This window comes from Rattus rattus, chromosome 1 (assembly GCF_011064425.1).
Source record: "Rattus rattus isolate New Zealand chromosome 1, Rrattus_CSIRO_v1, whole genome shotgun sequence".
Classification (NCBI taxonomy): Eukaryota; Metazoa; Chordata; class Mammalia; order Rodentia; family Muridae; genus Rattus; species Rattus rattus.
This window is the reverse complement of record NC_046154.1, coordinates 39,308,058-39,331,383: the sequence shown is the minus strand read 5'-3', so window position 1 is coordinate 39,331,383 and position 23,326 is coordinate 39,308,058. Positions and strand designations below refer to the sequence as shown.

The 23,326-nt window shown below is 42.1% G+C and overlaps 1 protein-coding gene across 1 annotated transcript; it reads left to right on the top strand.

Annotated features, from left to right (window-relative positions):
* The first annotated feature begins 10,980 nt into the window (after nucleotides 1-10,980).
* On the top strand, nucleotides 10,981-22,399 carry LOC116887335 (cytochrome P450 4A2). Its single transcript, XM_032888931.1, has 12 exons — nucleotides 10,981-11,225; nucleotides 12,187-12,319; nucleotides 13,041-13,085; nucleotides 13,534-13,661; nucleotides 14,511-14,635; nucleotides 15,003-15,157; nucleotides 15,550-15,656; nucleotides 15,734-15,924; nucleotides 16,012-16,145; nucleotides 19,517-19,581; nucleotides 19,700-19,776; nucleotides 22,231-22,399. The coding sequence occupies exons 1-12, from the start codon at nucleotides 11,031-11,033 to the stop codon at nucleotides 22,397-22,399; spliced, it is 1,524 nt and encodes a 507-aa protein (XP_032744822.1). The 5' UTR covers nucleotides 10,981-11,030.
* Nucleotides 22,400-23,326: the final 927 nt, after the last annotated feature.

Below are 23,326 nucleotides of genomic sequence, written 5' to 3'. Positions count from 1 at the left end.
TTTATTGTCTTGGACTTTTGAGAGGTTGAATAAAGTGTGTCTTCAACGGGACTATATCAATTGAATCTAAATGGGATCCTTTGAATTTACTGTACTTGGATGCCTATGTATTTCCCAATAAATACTGGAAAACTCTCAGCTATTACTTAACTAAATAGCTTTTCTTAGGGTTTTACTGCTGTGAACAGACACCCTGACCAAGGCAACTCTTATAAGGACAATGTTTAATTGGGATTGGTACAGGTTTAGAGATTCAGTCCGTTATCATCAAGGCAGGAGCATGGCAGCATCCAGGCAGGCATGGTGCAGGAGGAACTGAGAGTTCAACATCTTGCTCCGAAGGCAAACAGGAGAAGACTGCTTCCAGGTAGCTAGGATGAGGGTCATAAAGACCATGCCCACAGTGCCACATTTCTTCCAACAAGGTCACACCTCCAAACAGTGCCACACCCTGGGCCAAGCATACTTAAACTACTGCAGCTCTATTTGTTTATGGGTTTACTTCTGATTTACTTGTATGCATGTACCACATGAATGCTATATGTGTGGAGGTCAGGGGACAACTTACAGGACTCTGTTTTCTCCTATCATGTAGGTTCCAGAAATGGAACTCAGATCTTGGTCCAGATGAAACTTGGTAGCAAGTGCCTCTGACCAGCAGCCTTCACGAGACAGGCTCCTTTTCTTTTGGTAACTCCTGTAATGTGATCATTTCTCACTTACTAGTATCTTGTTGGTCTTATATACTTTATTTTTCTGTTTTTTCCTATTTCTTTCTTTCTTTGTTTTTTTTTTTTTTTTTTTTTTGATCTGGCTGGGTTATCTCAAAAGTCGGTCTTCAAGCTCAGAATTCTTCCTTCTGCATGATGTAATCGGCTACTGAGACTCAACTGTATCTTTAGTTTATTTAGTAAGTCCTCTGTGGCTTCTTTTTTCTTTTTAATGATCTGTAATTTTTTTCCTGAGTTTCTCATTCAAGTGATGCTTTTCATTTGTTTGTTTGTTTGTTTTTTTTTAATAAAGTGTGCATTCTTCCACATCTTGTCAAGTTTCCTTAAAACCATCATGTTGAAGTTTGCTTTTTTTTTTTAATGGCAATCCACTGATTTTTTTCTTCTGTGGCATTTACTAGAAAGGTATTTTTATTATGTTAGTTGTGTCTTTATTTGGATACATGTGTGGTTAATCACTCACCTTTGCTGTTTTTATAGGATAGCATTTTTTTTTTCCTCAGCAGGGTACTTGGTCTTGGGGATATGCCAGGGAGTCAGTAGTGTGGTTACACTGATCTTAGGTCCAACTCTGTGGTTTCCATGAAGTGTGTGTGTGTGTGTGTGTGTGTGTGTGTGTGTGTGTGTGTGTGTGTGCGTGCGTTCCAGTGGCCTAGCCCTCAGGTATTTATGGACTTTTGCTGACACTCTCCTTAGGAAGTTAACATTTTGTACCCATGAGCACAATGCATGCTACTGTATATGAGGATGAGGAGGTCCAATTTTAGTCTCTGTTGTTTATCCTAGGTTGGGCTGATCTGATGGACCCAGGAAAGCAATTCGTGACTGGTACAGCGCTGGAAGGGAATGTGCTAGTCAGTTTCTGCAGGCCTCCAGGGAGGAGACTGCAGAGGAAGCCTCACCTTCTCCTCTTCCTCCTCCTCCCCCTCTTCCTCCTCCTCATCTTCCCTCTCATCTCATCTCCTCCTACTTAAAACAGGGTTTTTCTGTGTAATTCTAGGCGTTCTGGAACTCTCTCGTATACTAGGCTTTCCTTGAACTCATAGAGATCCACCTGCCTCTGTTTTCCAAAAGCCAGGACTAAACGCATGTGCCACCACTGCAGGGCCTCTAGAAGTTCTGATCAGCCTGGTTCCAGGAATTTGGTACTCTTTAGTTTCTACTCAGTCCTTGTACAGGGTAGACCTGACTGGAGTGGCAAGGGAATGAAGAAATGACAAACACATACACAGAAACAGATACACAGAAAGAGCTGGGATTGAGTGGACAGGGGTCTCTGACAGAGATGCCGAAGCTTTTGTCCCCAAGCGCACTGTATTTATACAGAGAGGCAGGGTTTTTGCACACATAAGAACCAAGGGGGCAGAGTTAGTTAATCACGGTAGTTGCAGTTTCTGTAGGGTAGAATCCTTCAGGCACTGCAGGGGGAGAAGACTATGGTGGACATTTTCTGCACACACTGTCAATACCTGCACACAGCTTTGCTATCCCCATAGGCTTCATATCAGCGAAGTAAAGCTGCACTGTTTTCCCACGGGTTTGGGGCTAGGGTCCTTGATACAGTCACACTCGTGTCAACAGCACACATCCACTCACGAGTTCATTTACTCAGGGTATTTCCACTCCTCATGGTAGTCTCAGGACCCTGCCAGGGCTGAGGTATAAATAGCAGTTCTCAGAGACCAGAGACTGTTCATTGGCTTCACACTTTATCTTCAGGGGAACTTTACTGCAGGGATCGATCAGGGTAGGCTGCAGTTACCCCTAGGGCTTCTGGTAGGAGGGAAGGGTCTCTCAGCTGTTTCCTATGGCCTTGGTAGGCTGAGATGCTCAGAGCAGGCTGTATGGCTTCTTTGTGGAAATTTAGGGACTTGTCGGGTGCTGGCTGGATATATCATGGGTTGCCGGGGTAAGGGTGGAGCTCAAGAGAGTGTTGTTCAGGAGAAGCTTGAGTGGTGGCCCGAGTTAATGCTGCAAGTCTAAGATGGCCTGACCGTGCTGCAAACTGAGCTTGGGCTTCTCCAAGGGCAAATACTTTAGGTGCCTGTGGTTCAAACAGGAATTGCTGGACATCGAGGCGTTGTATCCCCTACGGTTTGATCTCATCTGAGGAACTAGAACAGTAGATTTGTGTGCTCTGTTTCCCTCTGTACAAAGACATTTCCGGGTCCCTGCGCTCTCTCCGTGTATTATTTATTCAAATGCTATTCCAGCGGAATAATAGTGCTTTTTCTTGGTTTTGAACCTTGTTATGGATGGAAACAGGGCAGAAAGGTCTAGTAATATTTTGCTGGTGACGTTCCACCAACCACCTGCCCTGTGCCAGGCACAGGGGTGTGTGATAAGGGGTGTGCACGGCAGCAAGAAAAACAAGCACGAACCCTGACTTAAAAGAGCTCAGTCTAATTTACCAAAATAAATGTGATTGGTCGCAACCTTGCCCTTATTTCAGAGATAAGAAACTGATTACAGAGAGTCCAAATGGATATTGTTAAAAGGAAAAAAATCATTGAGAGTCCATGGTGGTACTGGTAACCTTCCCTATTGGACTACGAAGCTGCCACCCCCAGAATCTCCTGACATGCTCTCAACGGCTTCTCTTCTGCCTTTGCTAGTAACAAGGGGTTTATTTTTCAACGCCTATGGCCAAAGGTCTTTTCTTTTTCTCCTAAATCCTATGCTCTGTCAAAAACTAGAGCAAAGGGGAATGGAACAATTTACACTCCGTCTCACTGAACTTTACCCTAGTTTCATGCCTGCCTTTTCTATCTACATTGTACTCTTCCCCTCTGACCTAGGACTCAGACTGTGGACTTTCCCTCTTCACCCAAAACCCCATTTTTTTCACCCCTAAAATGAGGGAACACATTGTAAAGAGTTGGAATTTACATCTGCTGGTCAGTTACTGTTCTTTGGAGGTTTTTTGAGAATTTTATACAATATGTTTTGATTATATCCATCTGCTCCCAGTTCCTCCTAGATCTACACCTCACTTCCCTGTAGACTAAATTCTGTGTCTTCTTCCTGTGACCTAAAACCCATCATGTCCAGTTTGTGCTGCCCATATACTCCTGGATGTGTGGCCACTCACTGGAACATGGTCAAACCTACCAGGGGCTGACCCCTTTCCTTAAATCTTTGCTAGAATTTGTTGAGAGTTGTTTTTTTCTTTTTTTTGATCTTAGCTGCTGAGGACTGCATACCATGACAGTGACTGCCAGCAGCAGGCCAGCATGGAAACATCTTAGTAACCCAAGGAAGCTCTTTGTGAAAAAAAAAAACAACTGTTCCTGTTTCCCCTAACCTTAGCCTTGGACAATGGCTATGTAGATTTCATTTGCGTGTGACTGCTTTTCAGTTGGCCTTGGTGTGCATACTTATTCTATTATATCTGAATTTCTTACTTCTTTCTCCTGCTCTAGTGAATTCTGTGAAATTAAATGTTCCTTGGTGCAATGATTCTTAAACAATTAAAAATCGAGGCAAAGGGACACAGCACAGCACAGCCCTAATGGCCCAGTTGCATGCTGTGTGCTCTCATCTTGGAAACAATGTAACAACTGCATATTGTTTACACAACATTTAAGAGTGGTTCCTGGATAAGCAAGTATAGAATACATAAAATTATATACTAGTAAAACTACGTCACAACACTGGGACTCTTAGGTGAGTCATCGTGTGCCACGTGCAGAAGCAGAAAGCCAGTGAACTGATGAGTTTAGGGTTAACTTGATTCTTTCTGACCACTGCCTGGCAGCTTTGCCCATGTCATTTATCATTAGAAATTTCACAGGAAAATGCAAGTAGCTGACCTCGGAGCTCTGAAGTATAATAAGTCGAAAGTTAATGTTTAAATAGTGATAACTATTTAACACTGCAATTATTATTATTTTGGCCACAGGTCTGGGAATAGCGGAAGCCTGAAACTTTGGGGAACGATTGTAATTCTTAATTCTTTGTGGGATGTGGTTATTCTTTTGAATTTGATTTGGCAATGATTATGCAATGTCTTGTTTTCTACCTGCTCTTGGAGTGACGATAAAAGACTGGGGCAAGAGAAAGGCGAGAGAGTGGAGGGAGAGTGAGGTGCACATGAGGTGTGCGTGAGATGGGTAGAGAGTGAGTGGAGAGAATGTGAGAGAGGTGTGAGGGAAGTGTGTGTGTGTGTGTGTGTGTGTGTGTGTGTGTGTGTGTGTGTGGGTGTGTGTGTGTGTGTGTGTGTGTGTGTGTGTGTGTGTGTGTGTGTGTGTGTGTGTGTGTGTGTGTGTGTGTGTGTGTGTGTGTGTGTGTGTGTGTGTGTGTAGGTGTGAGGGTGTGTGTGTGTGTGTGTGTGTGTGTGTGTGAGAGAGAGAGAGAGAGAGACAGAGAGACAGAGAGAGAGAGAGAGAGACAGAGAGAGAGAGAGAGAGATCATTGGGGTATGCTGGCTGCCAGTCTAGTTGAAAACCATATGTTCCAGACTCAGCGAGAGGCACTGCCTCAAAGGAATAAAACAGAGTGATAGAGGACACCAAACACCCTTCTCTGGCCTCTGTGTATGGGGCGTAGGTGCAAGAACCCACACACACATTTGCACATATAACACACAGACAGACAGACACACAGACAGACAGACAGACACACACAGAGCGATCCCCATGGTGCATGTATATCACCTTTTCTTATCTGTTCATGTATAGATACACATCAAAGCTGGTTCCATCTCCTTGCTATTGTGAATAATGCAGTTATAAATATGGACACATAGATATCTATGTTGCATATTGGTTTAGAGTCATTTTGGCTTATACCTGAGTGGTGTGGCTGGGTCATGTGGTAGTCCAGTTTTTAGTTCTGTGCACCATATATGTAACTGGTACCCAAGGAGGCAAGAGGAGGGCACCAGATCCCCCTGGAACTGGAGTTATAGATGGTTGTGAGTTGCCATGTGGGTGCTGGGAATCAAACCTGGGTCCTCCGAAAGATCAGCCAGTGCTCTTAACCTCTGACCTACCTCTCCAGCTCCATAAGTGCTTTTTGAAACAATTGCAAAAAGCGTTTCCCCTTATTTTATTTCTTAGCAAATGTATTATAGGTTCATAGAAAAGCTGGCAGCTTTGCATATTGATTTTTCTATCCTGATAATTTGTGGAAAGCATTTATTGGATCTAAGAGGTTTTTTTTTTGTTTTTGGTAGTCAATAAAGTATAGGAGTGTGATATCTGCAAGTGGATACTTTGAGTTTATCCTTTCCTATTTACTTGCTTTTTATTTTTCTTTTGTCCTACCGTTCTGGCCAGGACTTCAGACACTGTGTTGAAGGAGAGAAGAAAGGGTGAGCTCTCTTGTTTTAGATGTTAGAGGAAGTGATCTCAGTTTCCCTTCACTGGATATAATGCTAGCTATGAGTTTGTACACTAAGGTGCTCTTCTTTTTCTAGTTCCTTCAGGGCTTTTAATTATGAGAGAATATTGAACTTGGTTGAGGGCTTTTTCTGCATCAATCGATAGTACCGTGTGGTGTTTGTTCTTAAGTCTTTCCATGAGCAGACTCGCATTTATCAGTTAGTGTATGTTGAACCAATCTTGCATCTCTGGAATAAAACCAAGTACATCATGATGTAAAAGCTTCTTAAACTATTCTTGAGTTTGGTTTGCAAGAATTTTATTGAGAATTTTGCATTTATTTTTATTGTAAGAATTAGTTTACAGTTTTCTTTCTTTTCTCGTGTTTTTCATTCAGTTTTGACATCAGAGTAGTGCTGACTTTATAACAGAATGAGTTTGGTAAGTATTATTTCTTTTTGTATTTTATGAAACAGTTGGAGGAGAATGGGTGTTTGGTAGAATACAGTTTTCTTTCTTGTAAAATCAAAATATTCCTCTGTGTGGTGTTTTTCTTTTGTGTGTGTGTGTTAAACAAAAAGAGAGACAGAGACAGAGAGGCAGAGAGGCAGAGAGACAGAGAGACAGAGATATCAAGGGAATTTTTGTCTTTACCATGTGTGCTCCAGGATTCAATTCAGGCCATTAGACTTGATGTCAAGCACTTTTATCCACTTGTCGTCTTGCAGTTCTGGAACACTTTTAAAAAATTAGCATTTCAATCTTGTTGATTGCTGTGGATCTGTTTAAGTTGTTTACGTCATCTTGATTCGATTTTGGTAGGCTGCGTGCATAGAAAAAATTTCGTTTTCTTCTAGTTTTCAAGGGCTTTTTGTTTGCTTTGGTTTTTTGAGACAGGCTTTCTTGGTGTAAGCCTTGCTGTCCTGGACTTGCTTTGTAGACCAGACAGGCCTCTACCTGCCTCTGCCTCCCAAGTGTAGGATTAAAGACATGTGCCACTATGCCTGACCCCACTATGTTGTGCTTTTGTTTTTAAAGAATACATGTTTTAAAGAATATATGATACTCTGCTATGTTTGCAGACAGGAACCTCGCATAACCGTTTCCTGAGAGGCTTCATCTAGCAGCGGATGGAGGCAGATGCAGAGACCCACAGCCAAACATCAGGGGGATTTCGGGGAATTCTTGTGGAAGACAGAGAGATAGAATTGAACAAATCAGAGGGGTCAAGGACACCACAAGACATACAAAGTCAATTAACCTGGGCCCATAGAGGCTCACAGAGAGTGGGTCACCAACCAGGGAGCATGCAAGATTTGTACCTAGGCCCCCGACATATTTGTAGAAAATGTGTAGGCTGGTCTTCATGTGGGACCCTAGCAAGGGGAGCAGAGCTGTCTCTGTCTCTGTTGCCTGCCATTGGATCCCCTTCCCCCTACCTGTTCTGCCTGGTTCAGCTTCAGTGGTCAGAATGTGCCTGAGTTAAAATATAAACTGTTAAAAAAATAATGTTGGCATTGGTGGTGTTTAATATTTTCAGTATCTTCCTACAATTCTGCCCCTTAAGACTAGTTTCTATCTTTGCCCAGATCTTGAGGGTGCGTTCTCTGTTTGTTTGAATTTCTTTCAGGTCATTGGTCATATTTTTCCAGAGCCTCCACCTTCTCTGAGGAGAAGGGGAGGGAACAATGGGGGCAGGGGATTTGTAAGAGTGGAACAGGGAGGAGAGAAGGGAGGGGAAGCTGTGACCAGGATGTGAAGTGAATAAAAATATAAACTGTTAAAAAAATATGCAATGGCATGAAAAAAAAAGTATATGTTTTAGGCACTGGTGGTGTTTAATATTTTCAGTATCTTCTACAATACTGGCTTCATGGTCATGACCTGCCTTAAGGTTTTTTTTTTTATTTTTAAATTTAAATTTTTTTTTTTTTTTATGTTTCTGTTTTTCCTCTCAGATCTTGAGGTCGTAGATCGAATTCCTCTGTTTGTTTGTATATTCTTTCAGGTCATTGGTCATATTTTTCCAGAAAATGTTTGACTCATTACCTAACATTTACCAGGTTTGATTCGCAGCACAAGGTGGTAGCTCACGATTATTCGTAATTCCAATTCCAGGTGCCAGCTATACACATGGTGCACAGACATGAATGCAGGCGAAACATTCATATGTATCAAATAGAATAAATGAACCTTTAATTAAAAAAAACCAATAAGATAATGCCAAAATAAACATTAAATGTACGGGTGGGATAAGGAAGAAAATACAGGGTTGGGAGGGGTGATCCAAGCATAAAAATATTACCATCAAATGGAAAATGCATAAACACAGTTAGACGATGAATGGAGTATTAAAATCATATTTTTATAAAAGCAACAGTGTTCTTTCCAAGAACTCCCAGACCATGTCTCAGTAGATAGCTAATGCTTTAGTTGGAGTTTGTTTCTCAAGCGCTGTGAGAGTTCAGTAAACAACCATGTAGGGCCCCGGAAGCAGCTGCGGTTTGAAGAGTTTGGGTGGAATGTAGATGTCCACTGGGTCCATTTGATTTATGAGGTCATATAACTTCAGGGCTTCTCTGTCTGCCTGTCTGTCTGTCTGGTTCTTTTTTGTGTGGTGGGAATGCTCTGTATATTGGTGAGAGTAGGGTATTGAAAATACCCACTATTACTGTATTGGAGCCAATCTTTGGTTTTGAATCTAATAATGGTACTTTTGTGCATCAGTGTTTGGTGCAATTTATCTTAATTTGCTTTTGTCTTTCTGTTTTTTTTTAAATTAGAATGAAGAAGTGAAGCACCTCTATTCATCCATTTTCCTGACGATTCCCCTAATTAAAAAAAAAAAAAACTATTTATTTAATGTCCGTGGGTATTTTACTTCCATGTGTGTCTGTGCTCCTCAGGCATGTAGTGCCAGCGGAGTCCAGAAGAGGGTGTCAAATTCCCTGGGTTTGGATGATTGGTTATGAGCTGCCAAATGGGTGCTGGAAATAGAACACAGGCCCTCTGGAAAGCAACCAACGCTCTTAATTGCTGAACCTACAAAAGTGGTAAAATTACTGTAGAACATGTTGTGGGAATAAACAGTATTAAGTGTCTGGCTGCATTCCCTGATTTTTTTTAAAACATTCTTTTGGAGAACTGTGGGAGAAAGCAGGGCAAGTGCCTGTACTAGTGATCTGAATGTAATACTTACCTGATCTGTGTTCCTGATTACCACAATATGGGTCAAATTATAAAGAACTCAGATTCAGAGAAGGAAGCAGTCAAAACTAAAATTCAGCAGTATATTTGGATGCCAAAGCTCTTTCCACTCCGGCCTCCCAATCTGCAAGTAAGAGTGGTAGAGGATCCAAGTAGGGAAGGAGAAAGGGTACCAGTTGACCCGTTCCGTTAGACTAGATCATAATGTCTTGCTAAATATTCACAACGTGCCTGGATCTTTCAATAATTTACTCATCCAACAAATATTTGAAGTTGTAAAATGACCACAAAGTTGGGTAAAAGTTCAGACAGATAGAACATGTCCCCTTGGTTTTTGGTTTTGACAAAAGCTCAGAACTGTGGAAAGAAAGAAAGAACCACGGGTTATGCCTGTTGTGTCACAGTGGAAGACAAATAGGAGTGTGTTAAAGAAAACATTTGGACAGGTGAGAGACCAAGGTAGGAGCAAACAGTCATTCCTGGTAGAGTGAATGAGCTGCCTTTCTAGATATTCCTGTTGAAATATCTTTTGTATATGCTTCTCTGGGGTCTTCAGAATGAGGATTGATTTATGGAAGATAATCATGAACGAGGTGAAGCTAAGGACCTTAGAGAAGGGCTTATCTCCACCCTTTATCTTTTTTGTTTCTCTTCTAAAAAATTGTCATTCTTAAATTTTTTTTACTTAATTTTTAGGCAATCTGTTTTGATCGTATTCTTTCCCTTCCCCAACCCCTCCCAGATCCTCAGGACCTTCCTACCTATCCACCTTCGTGCTAATGAATAGACAAACAAAAAATTCTTTCTTTGCTTAAATAATATCTCCACAAAATCCATAAATAAATGAGATTGTTGGAAACCATCTCAGCACTCTTCAGTTGATTGGCTAGTAATCCTTCAATACTTCATTTTTTAAACTTTTGCTTTATTCATCCTGGGTAGGCATTAATTTCTTCCAGGCAAGGCACAATATGTATAAATGCACTAATTTCTCTTTTAGAATTTGCCCTGAGTTCAATAGATATGTCTTAAATTAATGAATGACTGAATAGGTGATGGGAAACTTAGGTATTTGGGAAAGAGAGGCATTATTAGTCTACTCAATGAAAACACTGAGGCACAGAAAGAGTCTGTCACAGGCCGTGTGTGTGGTGAGGCTAATCTTAGTCTTGAGCCACCTGAATGCAACTGCAGTGTTCCACCTGCTGACCCATCCATCCTGGATCACAACTGGAGAGTGATTGTGGCATGCCTCGGGGAAAGTGGAAGAAACAGCTGGATTTGGGAATCCAGATGCAAGGATGACTATGTGTAGAACCCAGCAATTATATTCATTTGGACATCAATTTCCCTTGTCATCATTTCATCCTGAAATTATGAAAACAGTACAAGGACCTATACCTATGAAATGCTTGGTAAATCTGAATATGAATCTTTTGATATCAAATTTAATGTCTATTTCATGAGTCTACCTCATTCATCAATGAGGATACTACATAATGTGCAATATATGTTCATAAATATTTATGAGTAGTTCAGAGATAAGAGAGTGGGTATATACATAGACTTTACCAAGACCAGCTACTAGGGATTTGTCTTTACTGTTTACCAAAGTTGATGTTGCAGAGTAATAAACTTTGGAGTCTGAGGTCAGTCTCTGTCTGTTTTTCTACTCTCCCTCCCACAAGTAGGTGTGTCTACCTCCTCATGACTTAAATGCAGGTGTTCCAAATGTTCAGTGACCCTAGTGATCCAGAAACCATTAACCATGGGTTTCTCTGTATTTAGCCCTACAAGATCCCTGGATGGTGTCTCTGGGTTCCTCCAAGGGGCCTTCCTGCTCAGTCTATTTCTGGTGCTGTTCAAGGCAGTCCAATTCTACTTACGAAGACAATGGCTGCTCAAGGCCCTCGAGAAGTTCCCATCCATGCCTTCCCACTGGCTTTGGGGCCATGACATGAAGGTAGGAAGAAGGGAGAGCATGGAAGAGTATGAAAAGTACGAAAGTTATACAGGGCAGTCTGCTCTGTGATAATCATGTAGTTTCTGAAGAACACTGGGTTTACTTCTAAGAGCAGGCTTGCCTTAATCATGTGGGGCATACTCTTTTTAAAAAGATACATGATGACAATAGGACTCAAATCTCAGGATGTAGAAGGGAACGGGAAAACAGCCTGGCTTTATGGAGTGGGTGGGTGATGTTAGCTATAGAGAAGCAACTAATCTAGGCTGTTATCTGAGAGAACTTCTAGAAGTGATGCTTTCTATGCTGTCTATCAGTTTCCTCTGAGATTGAAACTTCCCAGTTTGGAGAGAAACAGAGATGATTACAATACAGGGTGTTGTAAAGAGAGGTACAACATTCCATCCAGAAAGAAAGTCCCTTACAATAAAGGAAGTTCTATGGGGGAGGGGAAACATTCCATCCTGCAAGGGAACTCCTCAAGTTTAGAAAGCAAACAACTCAAGGGCTTCGTGGAGCCTCTGAAACTTGCTGGATTAGTTAACGTCCCCCACCCTCAAGTGTATATAAGCTGTAAGAATGGCTGACTGTGATACCAGCTCTCAGCAGAATATAATTTGGCTGGGTCTGGGTGAAGAGGCACTCAGTGAGGGATCACACACTTAGCCACATTTAAGAATATTAAACTCAGAGCTCTTTCCCCAGTAGCTTCTCTAAGGAGCCTTAGCTTCATCTAACAAGGGTCCAGGATCTGGCTAGGGCAAATCCGTGGACATAGCAATGGCCTAGATGGAAGGGACAAAAAGGACAGATCATCAAGCCAACTCAAATTTCTACCTTTTCCTGAACATTCTGGAGCAATGCCCCTGTGGTGGTCCTGCATCTCCCATACCACACAAAGCACTAGATGCCAAAGAATGTCTTTATGGATTTGTCTTTTCTTTGATGTCTGTTCCCAAAGGACAGAGAATTCCAGCAGGTTCTTACGTGGGTAGAGAAATTCCCAGGTGCCTGCTTACAGTGGCTCTCAGGGAGCAAAGCACGAGTCCTGCTCTATGACCCTGACTATGTGAAGGTGGTTCTGGGAAGATCAGGTGAGAGTCCAGTCTCATTTACATCTGTAGCATATCTGTCATCCAAAGTTCATTACAAGTCTGTGTAATATTAGAAAAGAGTGACACTTTAGCCATCGATGTCTAATTAGTACCTACCATTCACACTGTCTAGAGGCCAACATATGGCTAGCAATACTTAGATAGTTCTCACCACTTAAAATAACTGCACAAGGCTTAAATTTTTTTCCTTCCTTTGTTCCTTCGTTCCTTCCTTCCTCCCTTCCTCCCTTCCTTCCTCCCTTCCTTCCTTTTCCTTTTACAACTAAATTGAGTTGATGTGTTTTACAAATTTTCCAAACATCATAATGACAGAGACGTTCATTGCTGATACAATGAAGTCTGCCTTCCTAAGTGAAGCTAACTGGCAATACAAAGACAGAAAGGAATGGAAGGCAGTGTGAGTGGGAATGCATCAACTTGAAATCCACCAAGAACTAACGACATGGTTATTGAAATGACTCGGTTGGTGCAGGGGTTTGCTGCTCAAGCCTGATGACCTAAGGTTGGGCTCTGAAACCCACATTGATTTCAGTGGGAGGAATGAACTAACTCCACAGAGTTATCTTCTGAACTCTACACAGACACTGTAGCAGGTGCATCACAAATAATAATTTTTAAAATTCTGAAAAATGAAAGAAAAAGCTTGTAGTTTTGAACACTGTCCTCCTATCTGGTCCCCAAGATCTGTCTTACTTTTCAGATCCAAAGGCTTCTGGAATTTATCAATTCCTTGCTCCCTGGATTGGTAAGTATATTAAAATAAGGAGTGTGTTTTCTTCACTACTCTCTAGCTAATGGAGAAGAACAGGTGACTGGTCACAGTATCATGATCCATTCCTAAATGAAGCTTTATTTCTCTTCTCGTAATCTGTCCTTAGTTCTTTTTAATGCTGCATGATGCCAGGTTTCTGCCATATTATTTCTTCAATCATTCATTGTCAGACATTTATATATATATCCCTCTTGACCTGATCCCAACATGTTTTAATCCTTCATTTCATTCTGTCTTAGTCACAGCAGATTTATCAGACAAACTAGACTTCTCCCTTTCTATGTCTTTGTCTAATAAAACACCCTTACCATTTCTGAATTTTTATTTCCCCATTTTATCCCAGTTAATGTAACCAAATGATCCCAGGGGTACCTTTGATTCCACCTCTGTCAGACACATTAACGATCAGTCTCTGGCACAGGTTATGGTTTGCTCCTGTTGAATGGGAAGAAATGGTTCCAGCATCGGCGGATGTTGACTCCAGCCTTCCACTATGACATCCTCAAACCCTATGTCAAAATCATGGTGGACTCTGTCAATATAATGCTAGTGAGTTTCTCTGTCTCTTTCTCATTTTATTGTACCCACCTGAAAGCACACTCACAATGACTCTACTCTTCAACACATTCTAGACGTTCACATAGACTAATAACTCATGTTGTTGCTATGAAGTAAGTCTCCCACAAATGCATAAATTGGACAGCTTCTGCTCAGCAGGATGGAGCCACAGACTTCAGAGTGCACTGTGGTAAATATAGGACCAAGTTTTGTCACAGTGGATAAGACACCATACAGTGTAAACTCCCTGTTTTTGGCTGGACTGGATAGTGGCAGCTTCAAGACAAGAATGTCTTGGACCCCAGGCCTTCTGTGTGATCTTAAGTGGCTCATGTGTAAGTAGAAACCAGGTTCACATCCTCACACCCTTACCTGCCAAATCCTTACCTCATATTAGGTCCTAGTTTCTGGCATCACCATTTGAAAGGTGAAATGTAATTAACCAATAGCACGCATGAGGCATGTTCACCCAGGACAACAGCTTTTCTTTTCCTTTATACATTTTATTCCTTCCTGTATTCGTGTTTATACAAATTTTTCAAGTCTGGTTTAGTCTCGAAAGTTTAAAGAGGCCATTTTTGTAAACTGAAAGATTACTTTGTTTCTAAAACCAAATAAGCAATAATTAAATACCATGAGAAAATACGCTGTTTTGTTAAAGAGTTTGGAAGAAGCAGACAACAGATTACAAACATTTGCTTCATGCTTTTAATTTACTGGAAGCAAATGAACTCAATGGAGAGGGACGCCAGACTGATTATCTATAGATAAAGAGAAAACTATTAGTCTAAACACAGGTCGTCTGAAGAAAATTAAGAAATTATCTCGTTCTCACCACAGGACAAATGGGAGAAGCTTGATGACCAGGATCACCCTCTAGAGATCTTCCACTATGTCTCCTTGATGACACTGGACACTGTTATGAAGTGTGCTTTCAGCCACCAGGGCAGTGTTCAGTTGGATGTGTGAGTAAGAACCCTTTGTTGTAGAGTCTTTGGTCTTACCAGTCCGTTTAGTAAGTTAGGATTTAAGTTCAGTCAGTTATTCAGTAAGAAGAAAGTGGGGCAGGTAAGACAGTTCCCTCCACAAAACATAAGATTCTTATCCAGTTCTAGACCCAACTCTTATTTCAAACCAGAACCAAACCAGCCAGCCCCAGTAAGACACTGTGGAACCCTGGCATGTGTCTAAAGTTCCAATGGTCAAAAGATCTTGAAGTGGTGTGTGCCTTGGTATTGTGTGTTCCATGGTTGAAAGAATGACTATAGAGAACCTACTCTATTTTTAGGAAAGATACCCCAATCACCAGTATATTGTACCTCCTGTCCATAGAAATTCCAGGTCCTACACCAAGGCTGTCGAAGATCTAAACAACCTGATTTTCTTTCATGTGAGGAGTGCCTTTTATGGGAACAGCATCATCTACAATATGTCCTCTGATGGCCGTTTGTATCACCGGGCCTGCCAGATTGCTCATGAGCACACAGGTTCTGTCTTCCCCCTTCCTGCCTTCCTTTCTTTGTCAGGTACATTGCAAAGACATGATCAGATATCTCAGACATAGTGAGTTTGCCAGAAGCCTCTGTAGGACTTGAGTCAGTTACTAAGATATAAGTTTTGGGAGCAAGAATGTTAGCATAAAAAGTGCATTACAAGAATTGTCACATTTTATTACATTGGGGACATGTCCGACATGGCTCTGTGACCCATGAACCTGAGTGGAGGTTTGAGGTATATGAGATTGAGTAGACTTCACATCATGACGAGATTCCCACCTGCACATGCATCTGTGGCTTCATAGGACACACACATTAGGTTCAGGGATTGTGTGTATTACAGTAGCTCTGTGTTCTGTCTGACAAGTGCTGTCATGGGATAGATGGAGTGATCAAAACGAGGAAGGCTCAGTTGCAGAATGAGGAAGAGTTTCAGACGGTCAGGAAGAAGAGGCGCTTGGATTTCTTGGACATCCTGTTGTTTGCCAAAGTGAGTGGAGAACAGGGTTAATATTTGGCCCAGAAGTACAGATGAGATACAAAGTCTGTTTTCTCACATTCATTCAGATGGAGGATGGGAAGAGCTTGTCTGATGAGGACCTGCGTGCAGAGGTGGACACATTCATGTTTGAGGGTCATGACACCACAGCCAGTGGAATCTCCTGGGTTTTCTATGCTCTGGCCACCCACCCTGAGCATCAAGAGAGATGCAGAGAGGAGGTGCAGAGCATTCTGGGTGATGGAACCTCTGTCACATGGTGAGAACCATTCACCTGTCTTCTTAAAGGAGAGACCTTCTGGTCTTCCCAGCTTTGTGTGACTCTTCAGGATGGACTTTATTTCAGGGACCACCTGGACCAGATGCCTTACACCACCATGTGCATCAAGGAGGCCCTGAGGCTCTACTCACCTGTACCTTCTGTGAGTCGAGAGCTCAGCTCCCCTGTCACCTTCCCAGATGGACGTTCCATACCCAAAGGTAACCAAATCCAGTCACCTATATGCTCACATGTGTTTCTGTTGTCCCAGCAAACTGGATCCTCACTTTGAAGTTTTGAGATGAGATTATAAGGTTAAGACTGAGGAAGTCTCCTGGAAGAAATGTCACATGCTGGTTAAATGTCATTCTCAGCCTTGAATTTGCAGTCACTTAATATACTCAGGGTTGAAAAAAAATAGACGCAGGTCTTGCCATGATAAGGTTTTGTTTATGAGTAATTAAAATGGTAAGGGAAACTGTTGTGTGGGTGCCATGGCTCCCAGTGTCTCAGGAAACTGAGGTGAGGAAAGAGGGGAGCTGCTAAGTTCTGAGTTCCTTTGTCACATGTCCAAGGCACATGTTAGTGAAACCATCCTTGGATATGGTCCCACCTCTGCCACATGCAAACAGTGTAAACCTAAGTAAAGATAATGGGGCTCATTGAAAATTTAGTATTTCATGTGAAAACTGGGCATGAAACAGTGCCTTTTGGGGATGTTAGAAGGGGAATTGTGTCTTGTTAGCTAGTGTATGTTCTTCAATGGTGTGTGTAAGACATTTAATGAACGTCTGCTGTCATTGCACTAAAGTGCCGTGTACCCCCAATACTTCATTGCTGTCTGTCATCATCAGGTTTATGGTTGTCTAATGTATACTTCACTAAACTCCCTATCCCCAAAAGGATCATTAGCTCTACACGGTGACTCCTTATATACAGGCCATATGTATATGCCACTGGAATTGGCTCTAGAGACAATTCTTTGGCTTAATTATGTTTTTTTCCCATCTTTATTAACTTGGGTAAATCTTTTTTTATTATTATTATTAACTTGAGTATTTCTTATATACATTTGGGTGTTATTCCCTTTCCCTGGTTTTCCGGGCAAACATCCCTCCCCCTTCCTTATGGGTGTTCCCTCCCAACCCCCCCCATTGCTGCCCTCTCCCCAACAGTCTAGTTCACTAGGGTTCAGTCTTAGCAGGACCCAGGGCTTCCCCCCTTCCACTGGTGCTCTTACTAGGATATTCATTGCAACCTCACGAGGTCAGAGTCCAGGGTCAGTCCATGTATAGTCTTTGGGTAGTGGCTTAGTCCCTGGAAGCTCTGGTTGGTTGGCATTGCTGTACATATGGGGTCTTGAGCTCCTTCAAGCTCTTCCAGTTCTTTCTCTGATTCCTTCAACAGGGGTCCTGTTCTCAGTTCAGTGGTTTCCTGCTGGCATACGCCTCTGTATTTGCTGTATTCTGGCTGTGTCTCTCAGGGCGATCTGCATTCACATTTTGATCATCCGTCTTGAGTTTCATTTGTTCTAGGCATCTAGGGTAATTCAAGCATTTGGGCTAATAGCCACTTATCAATGAGTACATACCATGTATGTCTTTCTGTGATTGGGTTAGCTCACTCCAGGATGATAGTTTCCAGTTCCAACCATTTGCCTCTGAATTTCACATAGTCATTGTTTTTTGATGGCTGAGTAATATTCCATTGTGTAGATGTACCACATTTTCTGTATCCATTCCTCTGTTGAAGGGCATCTGGGTTCTTTCCAGCTTCTGGCTATTATGAATAAGGCTGCAATGAACATAGTGGAGCACGTGTCTTTTTTATATGTTGGGGCATCTTTTGCATATGCCCAAGAGAGGTATAGCTGATCCTCAGGCAGTTCAATGTCCAATTTTCTGAGAACCTCCAGACTGATTTCCAGAATGGTTGTAGCAGTCTGCAACCCCACCAACAATGGAGGAGTGTTCCCCTTTCTCCACATCCTCGCCAGCATTTGCTGTCACCTGAGTTTTTGATCTTAGCCATTCTCACTGGTGTGAGGTGAAATCTCAGGGTTGTTTTGATTTGCATTTCCCTTATGACTAACGATGTTGAACATTTCTTTAGGTGTTTCTCAGTCATTCGGCATTCCTCAGCTGTGAATTCTCTGTTTAGCTCTGAACCCCATTTTTTAATAGGGTTATTTGCCTCCCTGCTGTCTAACTTCTTCAGTTCTTTGTATATTTTGGATATAAGCCCTCTATCTGTTGTAGGATTGGTAAAGATCTTTTCCCAATCTGTTGGTTGCCGTTTTGTCCTAACCACAGTGTCCTTTGCCTTACAGAAGCTTTGCAGTTTTATGAGATCCCATTTGTCGATTCTTGATCTTAGAGCATAAGCCATGGGTGTTTTGTTCAGGAAATTTTTTCCAGTGACTTGGGTAAATCTTATTTACATTTCTTTTTTCCCACTTTTATTAACTTGAGTATTTCTTATTTATATTTCGATTGTTATTCCCCTTCTCAGTTTCACAGCCAACATCCCCCTAACCCTTCCCCCTCCCATTCTGTATGGGTGTTCCCCTCCCCATCCTTCCCCCATTACCACCCTCCCCCCCAACAATCATGTTCACTGGGGGCTCACTGGGGGTTCAGTCTTGGCAGGACCAAGGGCTTCCCCTTCCACTGGTGCTCTTACTAGGCTATTCATTGCTACCTATGAGGTTCGAGCCCAGGGTCAGTTCATGTATAGTCTTTGGGTAGTGGCTTAGTCCTGGAAGCTCTGGTTGATTGGCATCGTTTTTCATATGGGGTCTCAAGACCCTTCAAGCTCTTTCAGTCCTTTCTAAGATTCCTTCAACGGGGGTCCCGTTCTCAGTTCAGTGGTTTGTTGCTGGCATTCGCCTACATTTGCTGTATTCTGGATGTGTCTCTCAGGAGAGATCTACATCTGGTTCCTGTCAGCCTGCACTTCTTTGCTTCATCCATCTTATCTAGTTTGGTGGCTGTATATGTATGGGCCACATGTGGGGTAGGCTCTGAATGGGCTTTCCTTCAGTCTCTTCTCTAAACTTTGCCTCCCTATTCCCTCCCAAAGGTATTCTTGTTCCCCTTTTAAAGAAGGAGTGAAGCATTCGCATATTGATTATCACTCTTGAGTTTCATGTGTTCTGTGCATCTAGGGCAATTCAAGCATTTGGGCTAATAGCCACTTATCAATGAGTGCATATCATGTGTGTTTTTCTGTGATTGGGTTACCTCACTCAGGATGATATTTTCCAGTTCCAACCATTTGCCTATGAATTTTATAAAGTCATTGTTTTTGATAGCTGAGTAATATTCCATTGTGTAGATGTACCACATTTTCTGTATCCATTCCTCTGTTGAAGGGCATCAGGGTTCTTTCCAGCTTCTGGCTATTATAAATAAGGCTGCTATGAACATAGTGGAGCATGTGTCTTTGTTGTATGTTGGAGCATCTTTTGGGTATATGCCCAAGAGAGGTATAGCTGGGTCCTCGGGTAGTTCAATGTCCAATTTTCTGAGGAACCTCCAGACTCGTTTGGCTTAGTTATATTTTACTCCATGTTTTCTCCTCTCCCCCACAGGTATCAGAGTCACAATTTTAATTTATGGCCTTCATCATAACCCAAGTTACTGGCCAAACCCAAAGGTATGAAAGCCTGGGGAAGAGTGAAGACTCACTCAGTTGCAACTTTAAACATTCTGTATCCTTTTGCGTTGGAAATGGGCTTGACTCCATCCATGCTGGCCCTGTGCTCTCTCTGCAGGTGTTTGACCCCTCTAGATTCTCACCAGATTCTCCTCGCCATAGCCATGCTTATCTGCCATTCTCAGGAGGAGCAAGGTGATGGGAAAGGGTTGGAGGGAAAGGATGGAGGGTTGTCACATATTAATATTCTATATTTCTGATCGCTTATGTCCCTATGTGGTCACTTGCATGTATTTCTCTTGGTAGATGTGGGTAGATGGTATCATGTCTTTGTGTTTGTGCAAAGGGAAGGAAGTCAGCAATTCAGTATAACACAGAAATTTTTATTAACCCGCTGTCCTGTGACCACTAAGACATCTGTATGAAAATTAGTATGTTTTGGTATTTTAACTAATTCTGAACTTCATATTTCAGAATTATATTCCCTATGAAAATTAAGCTGAGAAGTTTTCAAAAATCTTAAAGGATGAATTTCTCTTTCTCAAAATTCTCATTACAGCCTCATAGCTTTTCTTATTAACTCAACAGTTGGATGCTTCTATAAATCTTTAAAATATATGTGTCTATAAATATGTGTGTAACAAATATATATTAAGTACTATAATGTGATATGTTTAAAATTCTAAAAACTCTGTGGGTTCCTCTGTTAAAGTCATATATGTAAGAGTTCACAGCTTCCTATAGGTTGGACACCAGGGCTATCATCACACGTTTTTTACTTCTAGCCTCACAACATTTTTTGCATATACAAATGCTTATCACGTGTATATACATTTCTAATTTGTAGAGCTATGCATGCTGGAAGGGACTTCAGTGAACAGGCCTGGTCTACTTAGTCTAGTGGTGCCAAAACCAGAAATGAGGACATTAAATAGCTTCTGAGGAAAATCCTCTGTTGAGTGATGATGCCCACCACTAGCTGATGTGTGCAGTGACAGAGCTCTGAGGGAGACGGACAGCTAAAAAATTCCAGAGTCTACAGGACTCATCCTGTAGACCACAGATTCCCCCTAAGATTTCTTAAGGGTTGGATTCAATGGTCATCAGAGTTAATATGTCTCCATGGATCACAAGGGGGAGAAAATGAAAGGTAAGGATTTCTTCTGATTTACCAATTCTGTGAAACTTAAAGCTGTGGATTAGCTCCTACAGAACAGGCTTCAGATGTGGCATTTTACTGGAAGACATATGACACAGTTTATCCCATAGTTAAGAATGTCACCTTAACCAGCTAAAAGCATACTGCAGCCATTGGAGGATTGGAGAGTCGCAGGTTGTCAAGTTCCTAGCTTAAATATCCTTATCCTCTATGCATATTATTGTGTTTTTAGAATTCAACTCCATTAATTCAAATGAAAATGAATTTTAAAAATGTATTTTTTTTCTGCCACGTTCCTTGCTGAGACAGGAGAATGTAGCCAATCACCTATACCTGATGCAGCCATCATTCCTTCTTCCTGCCTTAGACTCATGTGTCCCTCACTGACATCTTATGAAAAGTTACACACTCCTTGCTGCCCTATAGCCTGAAGTGTGTTGGGTCCTTGAGTAAAGCACCCTTGCTACCTTAGAGTCCAGGAGGAGGTGAATGCCACAGAGGATAGGGAGCTGGCTGACTCTTAGCTTGTTGCTTGGGTGTGGCAGCAAGGCTGAAGGGAAGCATTAGTAGCGTTTTCAGCCACATGAGTTGAAATAGGAAGTGGAGCTATACAGGTAAGAGGTGGTAACTCAACAAACCTTCACTAAGAACGGTTATGTCTGGGGCACCTGGAGCTGTCCCAGAGGACAGTGTGCATAGTAGGAAGAGCATTGCGAGGGTGACCGTGGGGATCCAAAGACCAAGATAGGAAAATGCAAATGCAAATAAGGCCTTTTCTGGAATAAGATTATATGGTTACTGATGATGGTAGCCTGGGGGAAATGAGGGATTAGAGCCTGAAAGCTGAGTGGGAAGAAGATGGAGGATCAGCTTGAGGATGCCCAATCAGATGCATTCACTACAAGCTTCTACCACCGATATTTGACTCCCATTGAAGAATCAATCCATTTTTGTACATAGATGATAATCCCCACGATGGTGACCTACCCCTTCTCATATTGACCAGAATAGGAGTATTCACACTGGAGATCCAGAGACTGTTAGCGGAGAGAATTGGCTAGTTAGTAATTACCTCATTAAATAACTCATGCGCTTGGACTCCATGCCCACAGAGCTGGCACTGTCCAAATGACATTCTGTATACTCAAGAACAGGACTAGGGAAAGAGAGAGAGAGAGAGAGAGAGAGAGAGAGAGAGAGAGAGAGAGAGAGAGAGAGAGAGAGAGAGACCTAGAGGAGCTAGAGAATTTATCATAGGTCAGGAGCCTAAGCTCGAAGACAAGGGATTGAGGTGGTTGTATAACCTATAAAGAAAGTGATCTCAAAGCAAGGGAATGATTTAGGCATGTGGTCTGTAAATAAAATGATTAGGCTGATACCATGGGGGGGAACTCTGATGCCCCACAGGACTGAGGTTAAAGGATCAATACTCACTGTAACCAGAGCAAGTCTCAGGCCACATCTTACTTATGTGTCCCTGCTTGGTTCAGGAACTGCATTGGGAAACAGTTTGCCATGAATGAGCTGAAGGTGGCTGTGGCCCTGACCCTGCTTCGCTTTGAGTTGCTACCAGATCCCACCAGGATCCCGGTCCCCATGCCAAGACTTGTGTTGAAGTCCAAGAATGGGATCCACCTGCGTCTCAAGAAGCTAAGATAAATCTGGTGGAGATAGGACAGCTCCAAAGGTCTGCTGCCTGCAATACCTGCTTTTTTGTTCCTGGCTAATTTATACTCATTTTGCTTTCTCTTTGATTCCCATCCTTCTGCTGAGTGTCCCATCATCTCATCTTTTTGCCCACATTTCTGTAGCTTTTACTCCAGATGCCTTCCCAGCTTGTGCGTATACCCATTTCCCATCTGGTTTCACCTCTGACCAGCCACTGAACTTGCCGCCAGCAGCCCGTCCTCCAGCCTGCTTACCCATCCTTATCATTGGACTAACAGAGAAAGATGTATTTTAGAAGGCATGACTGTATTTCAGCCAGATCATAATGTCACCCAGGGCATGCCTATATTCCACCCAGATTGTATCTTTGGATGTGATCCCTGGCCAGAGCAACCATGTTGCTGGATTAAAATTCCTCTACACACACACACACACACACACACACACACACACACACACACACACACACACACAAAATGTATTTTAGAGGGAAACTCTTGCACTTTATCTCCCTTCAGTTCTCAGAGTCTTGGGACAATGGGCATCATGAATTAAAATGTTCTTAGAAATCACATGCTGGGAGAAAATTAATACTAAAGATTCTGGCACCAGTCAGAGGAAGGAACTCGCCTCAAAAGAAGAGATTTCTAGATATTTCTGATTGTCTCATGGTGAAATTAATGTATGCCTCATCTTTTCTATGAAATAATAATACTGATGCAGAATGGTAGAGAGAAATGAATAGTTTTTACTACTTTGGGACAAACTGTAAATAAATCCATTTCACTTCATTAATTTCTGTTTCCTATTTTTATTTAAGATACAGAAAAACAACTCAGCATGAACCTATGCTCCCTGAAGCACTTTTGGCAAGCCAGCCATCAGAGAAGCCTGTTGCCATCTGCTCCCCACTGTTAG

What these genes read in the sequence shown, in the direction of transcription:
- LOC116887335 (XM_032888931.1), top strand. Translation starts at nt 11,031, where the DNA reads ATGGGTTTCTCTGTATTTAGCCCTACAAGATCCCTGGATGGTGTCTCT. An exon ending in GTTACTGGCCAAACCCAAAG is followed by an intron (nt 19,582 to 19,699) that starts GTATGAAAGCCT and finishes CTCTCTCTGCAG; the next exon opens with GTGTTTGACCCCTCTAGATT. An exon ending in CCATTCTCAGGAGGAGCAAG is followed by an intron (nt 19,777 to 22,230) that starts GTGATGGGAAAG and finishes TGCTTGGTTCAG; the next exon opens with GAACTGCATTGGGAAACAGT.